Below are 17,709 nucleotides of genomic sequence, written 5' to 3'. Positions count from 1 at the left end.
TTGGCAGTCTCATTTTCCAAAGCCTTGGAATACCACTGTGGTGATTCCCCTCAGACAGCTCACTGGTTGCCATTTTGATGATGCTGTGGTATGTGGTTGTACAAATATCCCAGGATCATAATTTGTGACTTAATTAGTAACCAGCAACACGACTCCCCCCAATCGTACTTATTTATCAGATTTTTATCCTACTTATGTACTGTTAAAGCATTTTAGGCAGCTCATGATCAAGGTTAAGAATAGAGCATCCAGCATAAAACAGATACAATAAAACCATAAATGTAAGAGAACTGTTTGTCCTGTGAGTGATAAAAAGCATTGGTGATTATGCGAGGCAGCACCTAATACTTTAAAGCACCTAATACTCCCCAGTCAGGTTTGTATGGGGAGTTCTGTAACTGGGAGGCCATCACAGAGAAGACCCTCCCTCAGTAACCACTTGTTTAATGTCTGAAAGCGGAGACACCAGGCAGTTCCATTCTCTGCCTGAAACTAATACTTTGCCTTTCTTGAGATTCCAAAGGGGATGCAATAATGTTGTGGGACAAGTATGGCATATTCTGGTGTTTCTTTCACAGAAGGAATCCCTGTATACACTTTGGCTCCCCGTTGGAAGTTTTTTTCTTGGTTTTGGCCTTTGATAGATTTACTGTGCAGCGTTTGTAATCATGGTGTTTTTTTGGTAGGGAAGAGGGTTGAGGAGGCTTGACGTATTTTAAAATTATACAGATGGTCTTATCTGGAAGTGTCTGTGACCGGGATGTGTCAAAGGCTAGATCACTTTTTACTATTGTCTCCTTTAAGAAGACTGGCTGAAGCAGAGTGACCTTGGGCCAGATACTCCCAGGCAGTTGTGGTGAGGCCACAATGAGAGGGATTCTCTGTATGCCATCTTGACCTGCTGGGGGTCATTGAGTGAGGGGAGGGGAGGTATGGGTTTTCCAGATGTCTGGCTGGGGGGACCACAGGGGTTCTGGGGGGGGGGTTAGAACATAAGAAAGGCCATTCTGGATCAGACCAAGGTCCATCAAGTCCAGCAGTCTGTTCACACAGAGGCCAACCATAGGCATGCTCCTCTGGTACTGGAGAGAATAGGTATGCATCATGACTAGTATTTTTTTTTTTTTTTTTTTACTAATAACCAAGAATAGCCCTCTCCTCCCTCGGTGCATATCTTGGTTCAAAAAGTTGCTGATTGTATAGCCATTTATGCATGGGAGGTTTTGCCTTGGATTTGCCACTCTCTAGATCACTGGTTCCCAACCAGGGGTCCATGGACCCCCAGGGGTCCGCGAGAACTAAATTAAGGTCCGCGAAACAAATTTATAAACCCATAATAAATTAATGTTTTCAATTAAAAGTTTTCTATTATAAAAATATATATTCAAATATTATTCTAAGTGTAATGTTTAACTAACAGTTATGATTAAAGTTTATTTTCAAATTCTCAGAATTTTTATTTTGAACCTTGGGGTCCCTGCACCGAACAAAAAAGTCCTAGTGGTCCCTGGTCAAAAAAAGGTTGGGAACCACTGCTCTAGATGCACATTTTCCCCCCATCCGATATTCTCAAAACTTTGCATGGGGGGCTTATTGTTGAGTTTTGAGAATTCGGATGGGGAAAATGTGCGTCTAGAGAGCGCAAACCCAAGGCAAAACCTCCCGTGCATAAACGGCCCATGTTATTTAAATGCACCGAGGGAGGAAACTGCGGCTGGAGGAAGCCGCCAGCGCCGCAGAGTCAGAACAGGCGCGAGGAGCGACTGGGCGCTTTGTCCTTCTCCCTCTCTCCTCTCCGCAGAGTCCGGCGGCGGCGGCGGAGCTGGAGCCCCAGCGGCGGAGCGCCATGGAGGGTCCCCGCAACGCCACCGAGGTGCCGATGAGCCAGATGGTGCTGCCCTGCCACACCAACCACCGCGGGGAGCTCAGCATCGGGCAGCTCCTGAAGTGGATCGACACGGCAGCCTGCCTTTCTGGTAAGCTGCTGCTGCTGCTGCTGCTGCTGGCTGCCCGGGGCAGGCGGAGAGGCGGGAGCCCGTGTCTTGGCCACCTCCCCCTCGGCTCAGCCCAACGTGTGTGCGGTCGTGCGTGTGGCCTCAACTTGTCGGCAGCAGGGTTTTAAGGTGGGCCGGGCGAATTCATGCCTTCTGCCAGGACTGGCGAGGCAAAACGGGGGAAGGAAGAGAGGGTTTTCCGGGAATGGGGGCTTTCTCTTTGCAGGGAATGGAAGGAACTAACCAGAGGAATTTGCTGCAATCAAGCACATTGGGTAATCTGGCTTGTTCTCACCCCCTGGATGTTCTTCGGTGGAGCCATGGTGAAATGAAAGCTGCATGCCTGATGCACTCTTGTTGGGTGTAGTGGTTATAGTGTCGAGGTAGGGCAGAGGAACACATGAAGCTGCCATATACTGAATCACACCCTTGGTCCATCAAAGTCAGTATTGTCTGCTCAGACCAGCAGCGGCTCTCCAGGATCTCAGGCAGAGGTCTTTCACATCACCTACTTGCCTAGTCCCTTTAACTGGAGATGCCGGGGATTGAACCTGGGACCTTCTGCATGCCAAGCAGATGCTCTACCACTGAGCCACAGCCCTTCTCCAACAGAGATCTCCATTTGAATTCCTCACGAAGCTAACTAGCTGACCTTGTTCCAGTCACTCTCACTCTGTCAGCCTAACGTACTTCTTGTGAGGGTAAAATGGATGAGGAAGATTTGAGTACACTACTCCAAGTTCCTTGAGTGAAGGTCAGAAAATGTGACAGATGAATTGAACTGTAGGATGTTCCCTCCCTGGAGTTTTTTCTCCAGTCCGTCTCTTATGCATGCATACACTTGACCAGAGAGTTAAGCCTAGTGATCAGCAGCTGGGGGGGGGGGGCACTAGATTTAGTCTCCACAGAACACCATCTGCCCTTGCTGGCTGTAGTTATCAATGCAATGGACAGAGGTGCCTGTGGAACATAAGAACATAAAAAAGGCCCTGCTGGATCAGACCAAGGCCCATCAAGTCCAGCAGTCTGTTCACACAGTGGCCAACCAGGTGCCTCTAGGAAGCCACTAACAAGACAAGTGCAGCAGCACCATCCTGCCTGTGTTCCACCGCACCCAATATAATAGGCATGCTCCTCTGATACTAGAGAGAATAGGTATGCAGCATGACTAGTATCCATTCTAACTAATAGCCATGAATACCCCTTTCCTCCATGAATATGTCCACTCCCCTCTTAAAGCCCTCCAAGTTGGCAGCCATCACCACATCCTGGGGCAGGGAGTTTCACAATTTAACTATGCGTTGTGTGAAAAAATACTTCCTTTTATCTCTTTTGAATCTCTCACCCTCCAGCTTCAGCAGATGACCCCGTGTTCTAGTATTATGGGAGAGGGACTTCTCCCTGTCCACTCTCTCCAAACCATGCATAATTTTATAGATCTCTGTCATGTCTCCCCTCAGCCACCTTCTTTCCAAACTAAACAGCCCTAAGCGTCTTAACCGCTCCCCATAGGACAGTTGCTCTAGTCCCCTAATCATTTTGGTTGCTCTTTTCTGCACCTTCTCAAGCTCTGTAATATCCTTTTTTAGGTGTGGTGACCAGAACTGTACACAGTATTCCACACAGTGTGGTCTCACCACAGATTTGTACAAGGGCAGTATGATATCAGCAGTTTTATTCTCTATTCCTCGTCTAATTATGGCCAACATGGAAGTTGCCTTTTTTACAGCAGCCGCACACTGGGTTGACATCTTCATTGAGCTATCCACTACCACCCCAAGATCCCTTTCTTGGTCTGCCGCTGCCAGCACAGATCCCATCAGTGTATATGTGAAGTTGGGATTTTTTGCCCCAATATGTATCACTTTACAGTTACTCACATTGAATTTCATTTGCCATTTTAATGCCCATTCTTCCAGTATGTAGAGATCCTTTTGGAGCTCTTCACAGTTTGATTTTGTTTTAACCACCCTAAATAATTTGGTGTCATCTGCAAATTTGGCTACTTCACTGTTTAACCCCAACTCCAGGTCATTGATGAACAGGTTGAAAAGCACCGGTCCCAACACAGATCCCTGAGGCACCCTACTGCTCACATCCCACCATTGTGAGAACTGACCATTGGAGGGAGCAGCAACAGAAAATGCTGGTAGTTCATTGGCGGGGGAGTCTACCCACAACCTCCATTTCCTTCCCCCCGTTGCTAGGGTTGCCAGGTCCCTCTTCGCTACCAGCAGGAGAGTTTTGGGGTGGAGCCTGAAGAGGGTGGGGTTTGGGGAGGGGAGGGACTTCAGTGCCATAGAGTCCAATTGCCAAAGCAGCCATTTTCTCCAGGTGAAATTATTTCTATCGGCTGGAGATCATTTATAATAGCAGGAGATCTCCAGCTAGTACCTGGAGGTTGGCAACCCTACCCATTGCCCATGCATAATAATGAGTTACTGATTAGAATAGTAAGATAAAATACTGTTCAAAATGAGGGGAATGACAGTTTGCCAGAAGTACTTGCGAGGGAGGTATATGTGTAAAAAGCCCAGATGTCTTCAGGCGAGAAAAGGAGATGGCACACCAATGACCATGGCTGTCGGATATTAATACGAAGTGTCCTTAACCTTCTTTTCTAGGCATCTGAGCTCTTCTGTTGGGATCGCCACTATTTAAGAACTACCAAGGAGCATGGTAAAGCTCCTGTATCCCTTCCTTTTGACAGGTTCTTTGGAAGATTTGAGATTAATTAATTCGCATGAACCTGCTTTTTATACTAAATCATACCATTGGTCCATCAAAGTCAGCATTGTCTATTCAGATGGACAGCAGCTCTCCAGGGTCTCAGGTGGAGGTCTCTCACATCACCTACTGCCTGATAGTAAAGTGGAAATGCCCAGGATTGAACCTGGGAACTTTTGCATGCCCAGGCCAGCAGATGCTCTACGAACCACACCCCCTTCCCAAACCTATCATTGTGCTCTACTTCAATTGACATTTTATACGCCAATAGGTTTGGGAAGGGCTGAGTGCAATCTAGTCCTGTATCCTACTACATAGCTCTACATGTCTCTGCATTGATCCTCCACAGATGAATCTGTACAAAAGAGCCTCATTGGGCTACATCATGGAAGGTTCGTGTAGTCCAGCTTCCTGTTTTCAACAGTGGCCTGCTACATATTTGCAGGAGATAAACCTAGTTGAAAGGCACATGTTCCCAACAAAGGGTATATATAGCATAAGAGAAAGAGAGAACACGTGGACCTCTGAACCTAGAGATCCCTTTTAGTTATTAGAGCTCATAGTGGTTGTCAGACACATTGTTCATGAATCTGTACGAACCTTTTAAAAGCCATCTAACCTTGTGGGTAGAGCCACATTGTGTGACTATCAGTTCCGTTAGGTAATTATCCATTATGTGAAATAGTACTCGCTAATGTCTAATCCAAACCTATTGCCCAAATTTCAGTATTCTGAGAGATAATATACTTTTTTCATACTATTCATAATTTTAATAAAATGTATGTGTTCACTTGTCATCTTTCCCCCCCTGTAAACAAAAAAACCTCAAATTCTTTAGCCTTTCCCCTGGAAAAAGTACTCCAGTGTCTGATAATTTTGGTTCCCCCTTTCTGTGCCTTTTTCAGAGGTATGATCTCCTTTTTGAGTTGGGTTGTCTAGTACACAGTATTCTAAATGCAGCCACACTGGCGGTTACATAACAGCATTAACATACTGGCAATTTCATTTTCAATCCCTTTCCTAATTATCCTTGGAATGGAATTTGCCTTTCCTTGCTGCAGCAGACCAAGCTTGATGTTTTTCACTGAGCTGTCTACCACAACCTCAAAATATCTTTCCTGTGTTGTCACAACCAGTTCTGGCTATATATGCCCTGATGGGAAGTTGGGATCCCCCCATCCCCCATTTGCACTTACATTAAACCGAATTTGCTGTTCTGAGGCCCTTTTATCCACTTTGGAGGGAAGATTCTGGAATTCTTCTATATGCTTCATACCCCACTTTTCTCCCCAGTTGGGACCCAAAGTGGCTTTACAGCATTCTCTCCTTCTCCATGTGGTGGTCCTCACACCATCCCTGTGAGGTAACTTAGGCTGAGAGTGTGATTGTTCCAAGGCTTCCATGGCGGAATGGGGAATTCAGACCTGGGTCTCCAAGATCATACAACCACACAGGTTGTCTCTTTTCTTCTATTCTGGTTAACTTTTGCTGTTGGAACCTGCTTGGGAGAAATTATGCCATAACCAAAAGAGACTCACAAAATAGAGAATTCTAACCTTAAATCTTAGGCCCACATTAAAAAGTTGCTCTCACTGACTGATATTGGCTCACACCAATTAGTCAACTAAAGCTGTAGTTGATGGATTTGTCAATTAAACCAATTAAAGCTTTCAGCCCTTTTTATAACTGATAGCTGATCTGGTAAAAACATTGATGCAAAGGAAAATTCCCTATCAGGGCATGACCTCATAATGCTGTGTATAATCCTATTTATACAGCTGCCTCCAAAGTGAAAGGATAACATCTTAAATATAATGACAGTAACGTAGCAGTTTTAATAAAATTAGAGTGAGAACTACCATGCTGTATGTTATAAAAGAGGCAGGGATCTTTGAGCAAAGAAAAGCATTCTATATATCAAAGAGTTGGCATTGAACTTTTATGAACCCACCTATGTCAAATTCTTATTTCTCATCAACATCCTTTTATGTAACTAGCTGACCATATATATGGGAATTTCCCCCTACCCTGTGTGAAAACATGATTTTGAGAGTACTCCTTAACACAGTATAATTTTCTGTTCTCGAGTGTAGTGCATATATTTTCTTTCTGAAACTCAGTTTTTTTAATGTTTCAATTCTAAGCCTGCAACTGTAATTATTGCAAGCAGAAAGAGCCCTGGTTGGTGCAATGATGTACATAACTAATGTTGTTTGTTTGCTTTTGCAGCCGAGAGGCATGCTGGCTGCCCTTGCGTCACAGCTTCGGTGGATGATATCTATTTTGAGCACACAATTAGGTAACTGCCTCATTTCCTTGCCTTTTGCAGTTTACTGGATTTTAAATGGATTTTTCCCCATGTGCCTTCAGCAAATGCTGAAGAAGTAGAAATCTGTGTCACATTAATTAGCTCTTTTAGAGTCTGGATAACCTCCCCACTTTTCATCCTGTGCAGCTAATGATAAAACGTTGTGAAGAACTGATAGGCTGGAATATAGTGTTTAAGCTGGGGGTGTTTCGATGGCGCTGTTAGGGCTGCCAGCTCCAGATTGGGAAATACCTGGAGATTTTTGGGGTAGGGCCTGAGGAGGGCGGGGTTTGGGGAGGGGAGGGACTTCAGTGCCATAGAGTCCCAATTGCCAACGCCACCATTTTCTCCAGGTGAACTGATCTCTATCAGCTGGAGATCAGTTGTAAAAGTGGGAGATCTCCAGCAACTACCTGGAGGTTGGCAACCCTAGGCGCTGTGCCAGCATCACAAAACATGGTGTCTGGGAATGTCCCCCCAAAACACTCCAGTGATAAGGTGTGGGCTGGAGTTCAGTCCAGGCACTATACTAAACCATAGTTTGCATGTTATTCAGAAGCAGACCATGGTTTCAGTTTCTACTCATAGAGGCAATTCATCATCAGAGTTGCTTGTTTCCTGTCTGTCCAACTCTCCAGCCTGTAGAGGTGGAACAACAAGAATGGTTGGTCATCTGAGGCATCACACCAAAATAGGGGTGTGATTTCTTAAATGCTTTAGTGACATACCTGGATGGAGGTCATGTGGATGGAGGTCATCAGGAAACCTAGTCCCAAATACAGGACCTAATTTGATATTGATCTAGATGGCACAGGGTAGCCTGATCTTGTCAGATCTCAGAAGCTAAGCAGGGTCAACCCTGGTTAGTACTTGGATGGGACACCACCAAAGAAGTCCAGGGTTGCTATGCAGAGGCAGGCAATGGCAAACCACCTCTGAATGTCTTTTGCATTGAAAAACCTACAGGGTTGCCGTAAGTCAGCTGCGACTTGACCGCACTTTACCCCACCAATTTTATTCAAGCTCTAATTTGAATTCTGACTCTGTTTTAGATTTAGGAGTGACCCAAGAATAAGCAAAGTACTTCTGAGCATTTGCAGAATGCCACCTTTGCTACTGACCAGACACTACTCTGTATGTATGACATTTGTGGATAGTGAATGCCTCCAAGACTTACAACAGGGGTCCACAACCTTTTTGAGCCTAGGGTCACCTTTGGAATTCTGGCACAGGGTGGTGGGCTGAATGGCTGCCCCAAGAAGCAGAACCAACCACAAAATGTCAGGGAGTGAGGTCATGCGTAACTCTAATAGTAATTCTTCAACATTTCAGGCAAAAGCACTGTTCATCAGAATGTCTACGAAAATGAACATATTGTTTAAAAATATTTTCTTGCATACATGCTCAGTCATGCAGTGGAGATCTTATGCTGTGGTTACAGATGCGGACAAAGCAATCTTCTAAAAATCTGCATAGCAATCGGAAGCTTTGCTGGGCAAAAGTCCCACCTGGTCCTGCCCGCTTTCTAAAAACACGTGGTGGGTGCCAGGAAAGGTGTTGGCAGGTACTGCAGTGGGGACTCCTGACCTACAATATTGGTTTTAGGCAGGATTGCGCCTCACCATCTTTGATTAGAAGTGAATCAGTGCTCAAATTTGAAATTCTAGCATCTTATGAAGTGAATATAGCCGTTTTTGTGTCACTTTAGGAATATATTTCTCCTATTAACCAATTTTATTTTTTCCCTATATGCCTTTTAAGTTAATATCACAAAGCTATGTGTGCTCAGGGGAGAATTATTTAGGGGAATGTATAGGTCTTATTTAAATTTAAATGTGTAGTTTTGGACAGAAGAGAGAAGAGGATAATTTGATCCATTCCTAGGGCTACTGTGAATAAATTCTGGCAAGTTCTTCATACCCATAGCTTTGGTGTCTAGACTGGCTTACCACATGGTCCCTGCTCCACACATATTATGGCACCCTTTTCCCACATGGGAGTCTCCATGCAGTGAGTGCAGTATGGATGACTAGTCACCTGGGTTTTTTGTAACACTGTTTTAATTAAGCCTGATTACATGCATAGTGTGTTACCCTAAGTAGGCAGTCTCCGCTTTAGTTTGGGGGAATTAGCTGGAGACAGAGAGTGAGAGGGGTAACTGGGATTGATAACCGATGTATACCGGGATAGTCCTGGGCAAAAACTCTCAAGTGAGCAGGCAGTTGTATAATTAAAATTGGTTTTATTAGAGAATAAAAATAGTAAAACAAGAAATATATTTTAAGCAATGAACATATGCACACAAAGCATACAAGAGCTGACTAAGAGAAAAGGAAGGAAGTTGGATAGAGTTTCAGGGATGGGGGATAGTTACCAGTCTTGAAGGGACATCCAGGAAAAGCAGCACTGAAGAGAGACTTTCAGAGGTGGTTTGCCGTTGCCTTTCTCAGCACAGCAACCCAGGAATTCCTCGATGGTCTCCCATCCAATTACTAACCAGGGACAACCCTACTTAGCTTCCAAGATCTGACAAGATCAGGCTAGCCTGGACAATCCAAGTCAGGGCAAAAGGTAGCATAAAGATATTTGAAATAAATACATGTGCGGAAATGGGCAGCTGAAGCTTTTCATGGCGTGAGAGTAACATTCCTTCAAGCCTCTATTAAGGGGGCAGGGACACTCTTTCATCACACAGTTGGCAACCCTAATACTGAGTGCAATTATAAATTAAGGCTGCCACCTTAATTGTTGCCCCATGTTGGCAGTTCAGAGAAGGGACTGTGTAGCTGCACACAGCCTAATTTGTAATTGTGCTTCTTTGCAACTTAGGCTGCATGCGGCTACACGGTCCCTTCTCTATTCGAATCATGTTTTACAAATTGGCATTGGTGTTACTTCTGTTCTTTCCAATGGGCATCCCATGTCATTAAGTTTGGCATGTAACCAGGTTTTTTCCCCTTGAACATTAATGTGGCACTGCCATCCCACTCAGTGTTTTGTCCCCCATTCTGCAGAGGAAGACAGTTGGTCTAAAAGTACTAACAGCACTAAATTTAATACTTGCCCCACCAGGAACCCCCCACCATTTATTTTTAAAAAAGAACTACCTCCCTCTCTGTTTATAAAATTAAATTAATCAGCTAAAAAAACTTTAAAGCTAATTTACCTCCCTCCCTCTCTCCTTCCCTCTCTCTGAGGATTTCCCTCCCCAGAAAACCGGCCTTGCTACTGCATCTCAAGCTGCCTTTTCAGTGTTCAGCTGAATATGCATATTCCCTTTTTATTTTGAGAAGATGCTCCAGTGAAGGCTTATTTTGCTGAACTCGAGTACACCTTATAACTTGACCTTACTTCAGTCAGTTTAAATAGGAATATTATGAATATGCAACAGACTTTTATCAAGCCAGTGATGAGACCTTGTGAATATTTTTGTGTGTGTGTATTTATGGGCTGTAAGCAAGCAAAGAAACAAAAATGGACATGCTTTTGCATGCACACACACACACACACACACACAGAGAGAGAGAGACACACACAAACTGAGTGAGAAACTTCAGGAATCAAAATATAGGCAGTTTTTAAAAAGGAGCCATTGTTTTCCGTCTGATTTCCCCCCTGAAATTTGGCCTGAATTCACCCTTCAGGTAGATTTTCTGCCAAATTTCAGTTTAATGGAACAAATATCTTGACTGTCTGATGAACAGAATTTTCAGGCATTACTATAGTAGAACATCCAAAAATGAATGTACTTTAACTATTATCTCTGTAAATGCATATTTTTCTGTCGAGATGGGTGAGATTCCTTTTCACCCATATTTTGCTTTCTTTTTCAACCCCATGCCTCTCTGTACTAGGCAGCTGCATATAGTCTCTCCCTGGGATTTGTGTGGGAAGGATGAAACCTGGTATGAAACTTAGCGTTACAGATGTTTTACAGCAATAGACTAGCCTGCTGATCTCCTAACCCACTGATGTCATGAAGTACTAGTGTTAATTAACCTAACTGACACAGTGTTCAAAAGGTATCTACAAGCCTGCTTTTCCTGTGCGCAAAGTTGATCATTCAGCCTTAAAGGACTGTCGTCCTTTTAGTTCACATATTTTCTTTTAATCTAGTTTCTAGACTCTAGAAAAACTAACCGTTCAGGGGGATCTCCACATGACTGTGAAATTGTATGAAGAATGGAGGGTTCTTTGTCCATCTGCTGCCCTGGCTTCTAGAAGACATGAGGTTACCAGACAAAGGGCTCTTTTATGGGAGTAATTGATTTTTTTTCCATAGTGCTCCAAAACTGAATGGCCAGGAATAGATTGCATTCTGTACGCCTCCTACCCAAGTGCTAAGAAGTCAAGAGGAAGGCCTTAGCACCCAGTAGTTCTTAAATTCTGTGTTCTAACCTCAAGCAGAGAGCCAGTATTAAAGAGGAGTTTGGGATTCAGTCAGGCGCCAGAATGAGGAGTGTAAGCATTCACACTGTAAGTTGTGTGATCTGTGTTCAGGCTCCCCTGTGCAAAATAAATGACAGTTTCAAAAGTTTTGTTTGGTCACATTATTCAGACCCTCTGTGTCTGTGCAAATCTCTGATCAATGTGGTTCAGCTGAATAATGCTTTTCTGTCTGTTGTAATGCAAATGCATTCCTTGATGGTAATACAAGCCAAATCTACATCATCATGCAGAGATGATACCAATAGTCCGGTCATGATTAGGGAATCTAGAAATACCAAAAATGCAAGCAAATCCACCACTTGCAAACCCTGCAATTAGTGTAAACTATGCAAACAGTTATTTTTTTAAAAGCTTGTTATGATCTTCAGTAGAAACAAGAATTTTTTAAGTAGACCAGAGCACTGAGATGGACAGAGGGGCTAAGTTGTGTGACTCATCCTTTGAGGATCAATACTTACTTACATTCTGCATTTAGTGAGACCTACAATAAGCATGTTGCTTAAGGGATGGTGGGCTGCATATTTGGCCCAGCACCTTAATAGCTTTGCAGTTGCCAGCTTTCTGGTTCGGTTTCTTGGCTGTTCATTCTTATTCAGAGTTGTCACCAAATTAGAAGGAAGATGATCCAAGGGTATCTTCAAGTCTTCAGTTAATGTGCTTTTATGCAGTGCAGAATCCAACTCTGCTCTCTGGACTCTACCAAGAAGAGTTGGGGTGCTTCTCACCCCAAGTGGTGGGGCAACAAGGATCTATTCCATATTGAGGTCTCCTCAAGGAAGCATGGACTCATGGGAGGAGCACAGAGTCAGCAGAGATGCCTGGCCACAACCTCATCCCCAACAGGCTGGTGAGGGGAGGGAAATGGGAGGTATGATCACCTCTGATGAGGCCAGGAGGGTCTCATTGCCTGGAGAGAGGGGTGGGGATTTCCCCTTTAGCAAGGGCAGAGCTGTCCCCCATCCCCGGGAGTTTCCCAAGTAATGGTGCTTGCTGAGTCAGGGGCTGGCTCTGGGCCTATGCCATTACAGGGTGGAGCTCGGGAAGCCAAGGAGGAGGAGAGCCAAAAAGAGGGTAAATGGGAGTGACTGGAACTCTTGCCTCAGACTTGCTCTGCCCGCATTGAGGCTGCCTATCCCAGAGGAGGGGAACTCTGGAGGGTGCTGCAGTGCCGGGGGTGGGTGGGGCTGACTCATCATGTCCTCACAGATGCAAACTGATTTGGAATGATGGTAGTAAATTGCTTTCTCCGTGATTGAAACAATGCGCCTTCACCCCTATTTCAAATATCGAAATAAACGTACAGAGAAAAACACAAATAGGATCAAAGACTGATAAATGTTATATTTTTACTTTCATTGCAAAACTAGCTTTTCACATCTTATATTTAGTCAAGGAAGAGAGAAGATCCATGTTAAAGAAAATGGGTTAGCAAGATAATCCTTGGTTGATAACTCTACGCAGTGTGTGATCTCCTCTGTGCACATACATGCTTTTTGAGGGGGAGGATTTATACTGGGGGGGGGGTTAGGCCAATTGAAAACAGTTCTAAAGGAAAAGCCAATATATCTGCTTATGAAGACAACTTGTCCCTTAAATACATTTCCACGGACTCCGTAAAACACAGTTTTTATAATCATCCACCTTTTGGTTTTAGTGGTACACTGTTAACTGCATTCAGACATTATACGCGTACTCAGGCTTGTTCATCATAGAACAGAATCATAGAGTTGGAAGGGATTATCAGGGTCTTCTATTCCAACCCCCTGCACAATGCATGAAATTCATGACTACCTCCCCCACACACACCCAGTGACCCCTACTCCATGCCCAGAAGATGGCTAAGATGCCCTCCCTCTCATGAACTACCTATGGTCATAGAATCAGCATTGCTGACAGATGTCCATCTAGCCTCTGCTTAAAAACCTCCAGGGAAGGAGCACTTACCACCTCCTGAGGAAGTCTGTTCCACTGAGGAACCACTCTAACTGTTAGAAAATTCTTCCTAATGTTGAGACGGAAACTCTTTTGATTTAATTTCAACCCATTGGTTCTGGTCCGACCTTCTGGGGCAACAGAAAACAACTCAGCACCCTCCTCTATATGACAGCCCTTCAAGTACTTGAAGATGGTTATCATATCACCTCTCAGTCTTCTCTTCTTAGGCTAAACATACCCAGCTCCTTCAACCTTTCTTCATAGGACTTGGTCTCCAGACCCCTCACCATCTTTGTTGCCCTCCTCATTATGAGAATGAGCCTGGTTTATCCTCTGGCTCTGTCAGTAGGATTGTTCTCTCCTCCCTTTGTATGCAGAGCAGACATTCACGACTTCCTGACTTGAGAGTAACCTGCAGTCTGTTGTGATGGTTACAGAAGGCACTTTCACCTTTTTTCTTTCTTTCATAAAAAAGAGGGTTGGGAATGTTCAGCCTGGAGAAGAGGAGGCTGAGGGGTGGACGTGATTGCTCTCTTTAAGTATTTGAAGGGCTGTCACTTAGAGGAGGCCAGGGAGCTGTTCCTGTTGGCAGCAGAAGATAGGACTCTCAATAATGGGTTGAAATTACAGGCAGAAAGGTACCATCTGAACACTAGGAAATTTTTATTTTACAGTAAGAGTCGTTCAACAGTGGAATCAGCTACCTAGGCAGGTGGTGAGCTCCCCTTCACTGGCAGGCTAGACAAACACTTTTCAGGGATGCTCTAGGCTGATCCTGCATTGAGCAGGGGGGTTGGACTAAATGGCCTGAATGGTCCCTTCCAACTCTGTGATTCTATGAGGGATAAACAATAGCTTAGAATCCTAGTGCACATCCCAATTCAGCCGCTGCAACAAACTATCATTTTTCTAAACTTCAATCTCAGTTCTGTGTGTGTGGGAGAGAGAGAGCATGTGAAGCCAAATTGGTGCTTGTGACACCTCAGGGCTCCTTGTGTATCAATACACTGCTATCACTTTGGATTTAGTAGTCCTAAATAAGTTTGATGTTGGGCTGCTTAAACTAGGCTTCATGTAGTGCATCTTCAGTAAACATGTGGCAAGAGGATAGTTGTGTTCATGATCCAGTATACCATCATATGGTATGTTTGAACACCTGCCGCATGAAGTTGGTTACCACACTTGGGAATCTGTTGGCTGCTTCTAGGAAGTCTAACAGCATGAAGTGAAAGGTTAAAGCACTCTTGGTTCCTCTTGCATAACCCTTCTCTTGATAGGTGCTAAGAAGGTGAAAGGGAAAATAGATATGCAGTCGCTCTTGAGAGAGCTTGTATTGAGGCTTTGAGCCTTGCTGGGATCTCTTTTGAGGGCTGCCTGTGGTGACCAGTCGTCCCTTTACTGAATAGTGGAGGTGGTTCAAGGTGTATTTAGCTGAGGGTGCAGTCTTATCCATCTGCCATTTCTGTTGAACCAGAAAACCATATAAGGTTCTTTGTGGGATCTGGGAGTGGGGAGGGACAATTTTCATCCCATAAGTTTCTTGATCTGTCTAGAACTGCCCTCAGTCCTTCTCTGAGCCATCCATGCGGCCTGGCTTCAGGAACTCATCTGACTATGACTTTCTGGCAGCCAGTGGAAGTGATTTAAGCAGCAAGTTATTTCAACAACTGGACCATGACGACAGTGTTGTAGAGCCTTGCCTTCCAATCAGGTAGAACTGCGTATTGGAACCACAGGATAGTTCTATCAATGGTGTTTTAATGCTTTTATCTCTTTTTGTCTCTCTTTTTTCTCTCTTCAGTGTTGGGCAAGTTGTCAACATCAAAGCAAAAGTAAACCGAGCATTTAACTCGAGCATGGAGGTTTGTATGCGTTAGCATGCCGCGGGGAGGGGTGTGCACGTTTTATTGTTGTTTCAGTAGCTGTTACCAGATATAACTGGGCATACTTTCCACTATTTCTGCCCCCAATAAATAACCAGCAGCCCCAATTCTGTACCAGATGCATTCGTATTCTGTTGGAATAGGTCGTGCAAAGTTTCACGGTTTAAGGTAATTTTATTTGAACATGGATGGCTGAGTCTGAAAGAGTTTCAGCAAGGGATGGGGAGATAGAGTTATGTGAAGAAGGGGATGAAAAAAGGAAAGGACATATCAGGAAAAGAAATGTGAGTTCTGCAGCTTGGGGTGTTCTTATGCTTTCCTATAAAAGCAAACTAAATTCCAGGTTTACACCCTGATTTCCTTCAGCCCCATCCCATGAGCTGCTTGATGCAGTTTGGGGAGTCTTTGTTTTGCTTGCGGGATATTCTATGGACCTTTTGGATTTCGGAGACCTGTGCAGATGTGTGCCTTCTATATCCAGTAGCATGCGGTGGGGGGTAGAGAGAGGGGAATTTATTGGAGAGTAGTTCAGTCATCTGTCCGTACTCTATTTGCCAGACATAAGATTGTGCTGCAACTGAATGCAGTCTCTCTATTTTTATTTACTATATCATGAATAAAAATAGGCCAGATCCTTCTGCCAGAAAAGTATCTGACCATGCTGACACAGTACATCAGCTGTTTTTCTTCTTACCTTGAGTTTGTGAATGGCTGGAGTATAACATCAGAAACAGCCCGAAGTGTATGTTAATATAAAATGATAAATATTCTGTTGAATAATATGTAAGATACAATGTTTGCTGGAGAGAAAACTCTTTCTTTCTTTCTTTCTTTCTTTCTTTCTTTCTTTCTTTCTTTCTTTCTTTCTTTCTTTCTTTCTTTCCTTCCTTCCTTCCTTCCTTCCTTCCTTCCTTCCTTCCTTCCTTCCTTCCTTCCTTCCTTCCTTCCTTCCTTCCTTCCTCCCTCCCTCCCTCCCTCCCTCCCTCCCTCCCTCCCTCCCTCCCTCCCTCCCTTCCTTCCTTCCTTCCTTCCTTCCTTCCTTCCTTCCTTCCTTCCTTCCTTCCTTCCTTCCTTCCTTCCTTCCTTCCTTCCTTCCTAAACAATCTATACATTTCTGAAGCAAAGAAAAGTTGCTTTTGCTGCCGTGCAGTCTGCCCCTTCATCCAGTGCGAAGTTCAGGGCCCCCACACTCTGTGTGGCTTCCATATTATCTAATTGTCCCCATAAACATAAGGGCTAGAATCTGCCTTTTAAGATGAAACCAAGCTTAAAAGCAGCAGTCCCCATGGAAGCCTGAGACCACATTTTATAGGGCACAGAATAGTAATTGTTGTGGTTTAGGCTGGACCCCCCCCCTTTCTTTAATTCTGTTAAGGTGTTTTTTTTTTTTTTAAATAATCCACAGAGCAAAGTCTATCCAAGCCCAAAAGACACCCTGATTCTCATTCCTTTTGTTTGCTACTTCTTTGTCGGAGAAAGGCACAGTCTGATCCACTCGATGTCTGGTTTTCATTTTGCTGCCCCAGGGGACAAACTTTTGTGATTCGTTTGCTTAGGAGAGCAGCAGTACATAGAATACAATAATCGCACTGCCTGTTCGCCTTTAAATATGTAGAAGTATGAATTGCCAAGCCAGAGCTAAGAACTAGAACAACACAGAGAGCTCTTGTACAAATGTGATGCCTTCAGATGCCGCAGAGTATTCTTTTGAGGAAGTGCATGTATCTTGCGGTGTGTCTAGTGCTTTCAGATTTTCTTTCTTGGAATGGAAATAGCTGTGTGTGTATGCATGCGTTTTATTGTCTCTTTACATTCAGGATCTCTCTTCTCCCCCACCCCTGGACTGATTCTAGGTTGGTGTACAGGTCAGCTACGAGGATCTTTGCAATGGGAAACAATGGAATGTGTGCAAGGCATTTGCAACTTTTGTTGCACAAAGCAAACCTCCCGCTAAGGTAGGGCAGATATCCCAGGGAACTCAATACATGGACTTCCTCCTTCGATATTAAGTCAGTAAGATATTTAGTCTGTTCAGCCTTCCCACGTTTTAAAGTATTGCTTTATACTGCCCCTTCTTTATTTGGAGTACGTACAAAAGCTCCTGTTGATTGCTTTGGCTATTATCTTGTGATCTCAATATCTATTTATAAGTAAATGGTAACATTTATTTTTGATTCTTTCAGTTTTGTAGGATGTGTTCTTAGTGCAGTGTTATGGATAGATACTCTAGAAATGTTGAGCCTATTATGCGACATTAAAAAAAATACAAATTTAACTCTGGGCTTGGACTTTTGCAATATATGAATGGACTTAAATTTTTATATTGAATAACTTGGTACTGGCAATTATAATTTGATTTGATTGGGGATTTTTTTTTTGGCATACCTAATTTGCACTGGCAGTGTCCAAAAGG

General features: G+C 43.9%; 1 protein-coding gene across 1 annotated transcript in view; it reads left to right on the top strand.

Moving 5' to 3' along the window:
- Positions 1-1,823: 1,823 nt before the first annotated feature.
- The window catches only part of ACOT11 (acyl-CoA thioesterase 11), a 38,928-nt gene continuing 23,042 nt past the window's right edge, over positions 1,824-17,709 (top strand). Inside the window, exons 1-4 of the mRNA XM_056844352.1 lie at positions 1,824-1,976; positions 6,951-7,020; positions 15,215-15,275; positions 17,150-17,251. Of these exons, the coding sequence (XP_056700330.1) occupies positions 1,847-1,976; positions 6,951-7,020; positions 15,215-15,275; positions 17,150-17,251 (363 nt within the window). The 5' untranslated portion in view covers positions 1,824-1,846. The remainder of the gene's footprint in view (positions 1,977-6,950; positions 7,021-15,214; positions 15,276-17,149; positions 17,252-17,709) is intronic.

The sequence above is a fragment of the Euleptes europaea genome, chromosome 2, assembly GCF_029931775.1.
Source record: "Euleptes europaea isolate rEulEur1 chromosome 2, rEulEur1.hap1, whole genome shotgun sequence".
NCBI lineage: Eukaryota > Metazoa > Chordata > Lepidosauria > Squamata > Sphaerodactylidae > Euleptes > Euleptes europaea.
The sequence above is the reverse complement of the archived record's forward strand: the minus strand, read 5'-3'. Positions and strand labels throughout refer to the sequence as shown.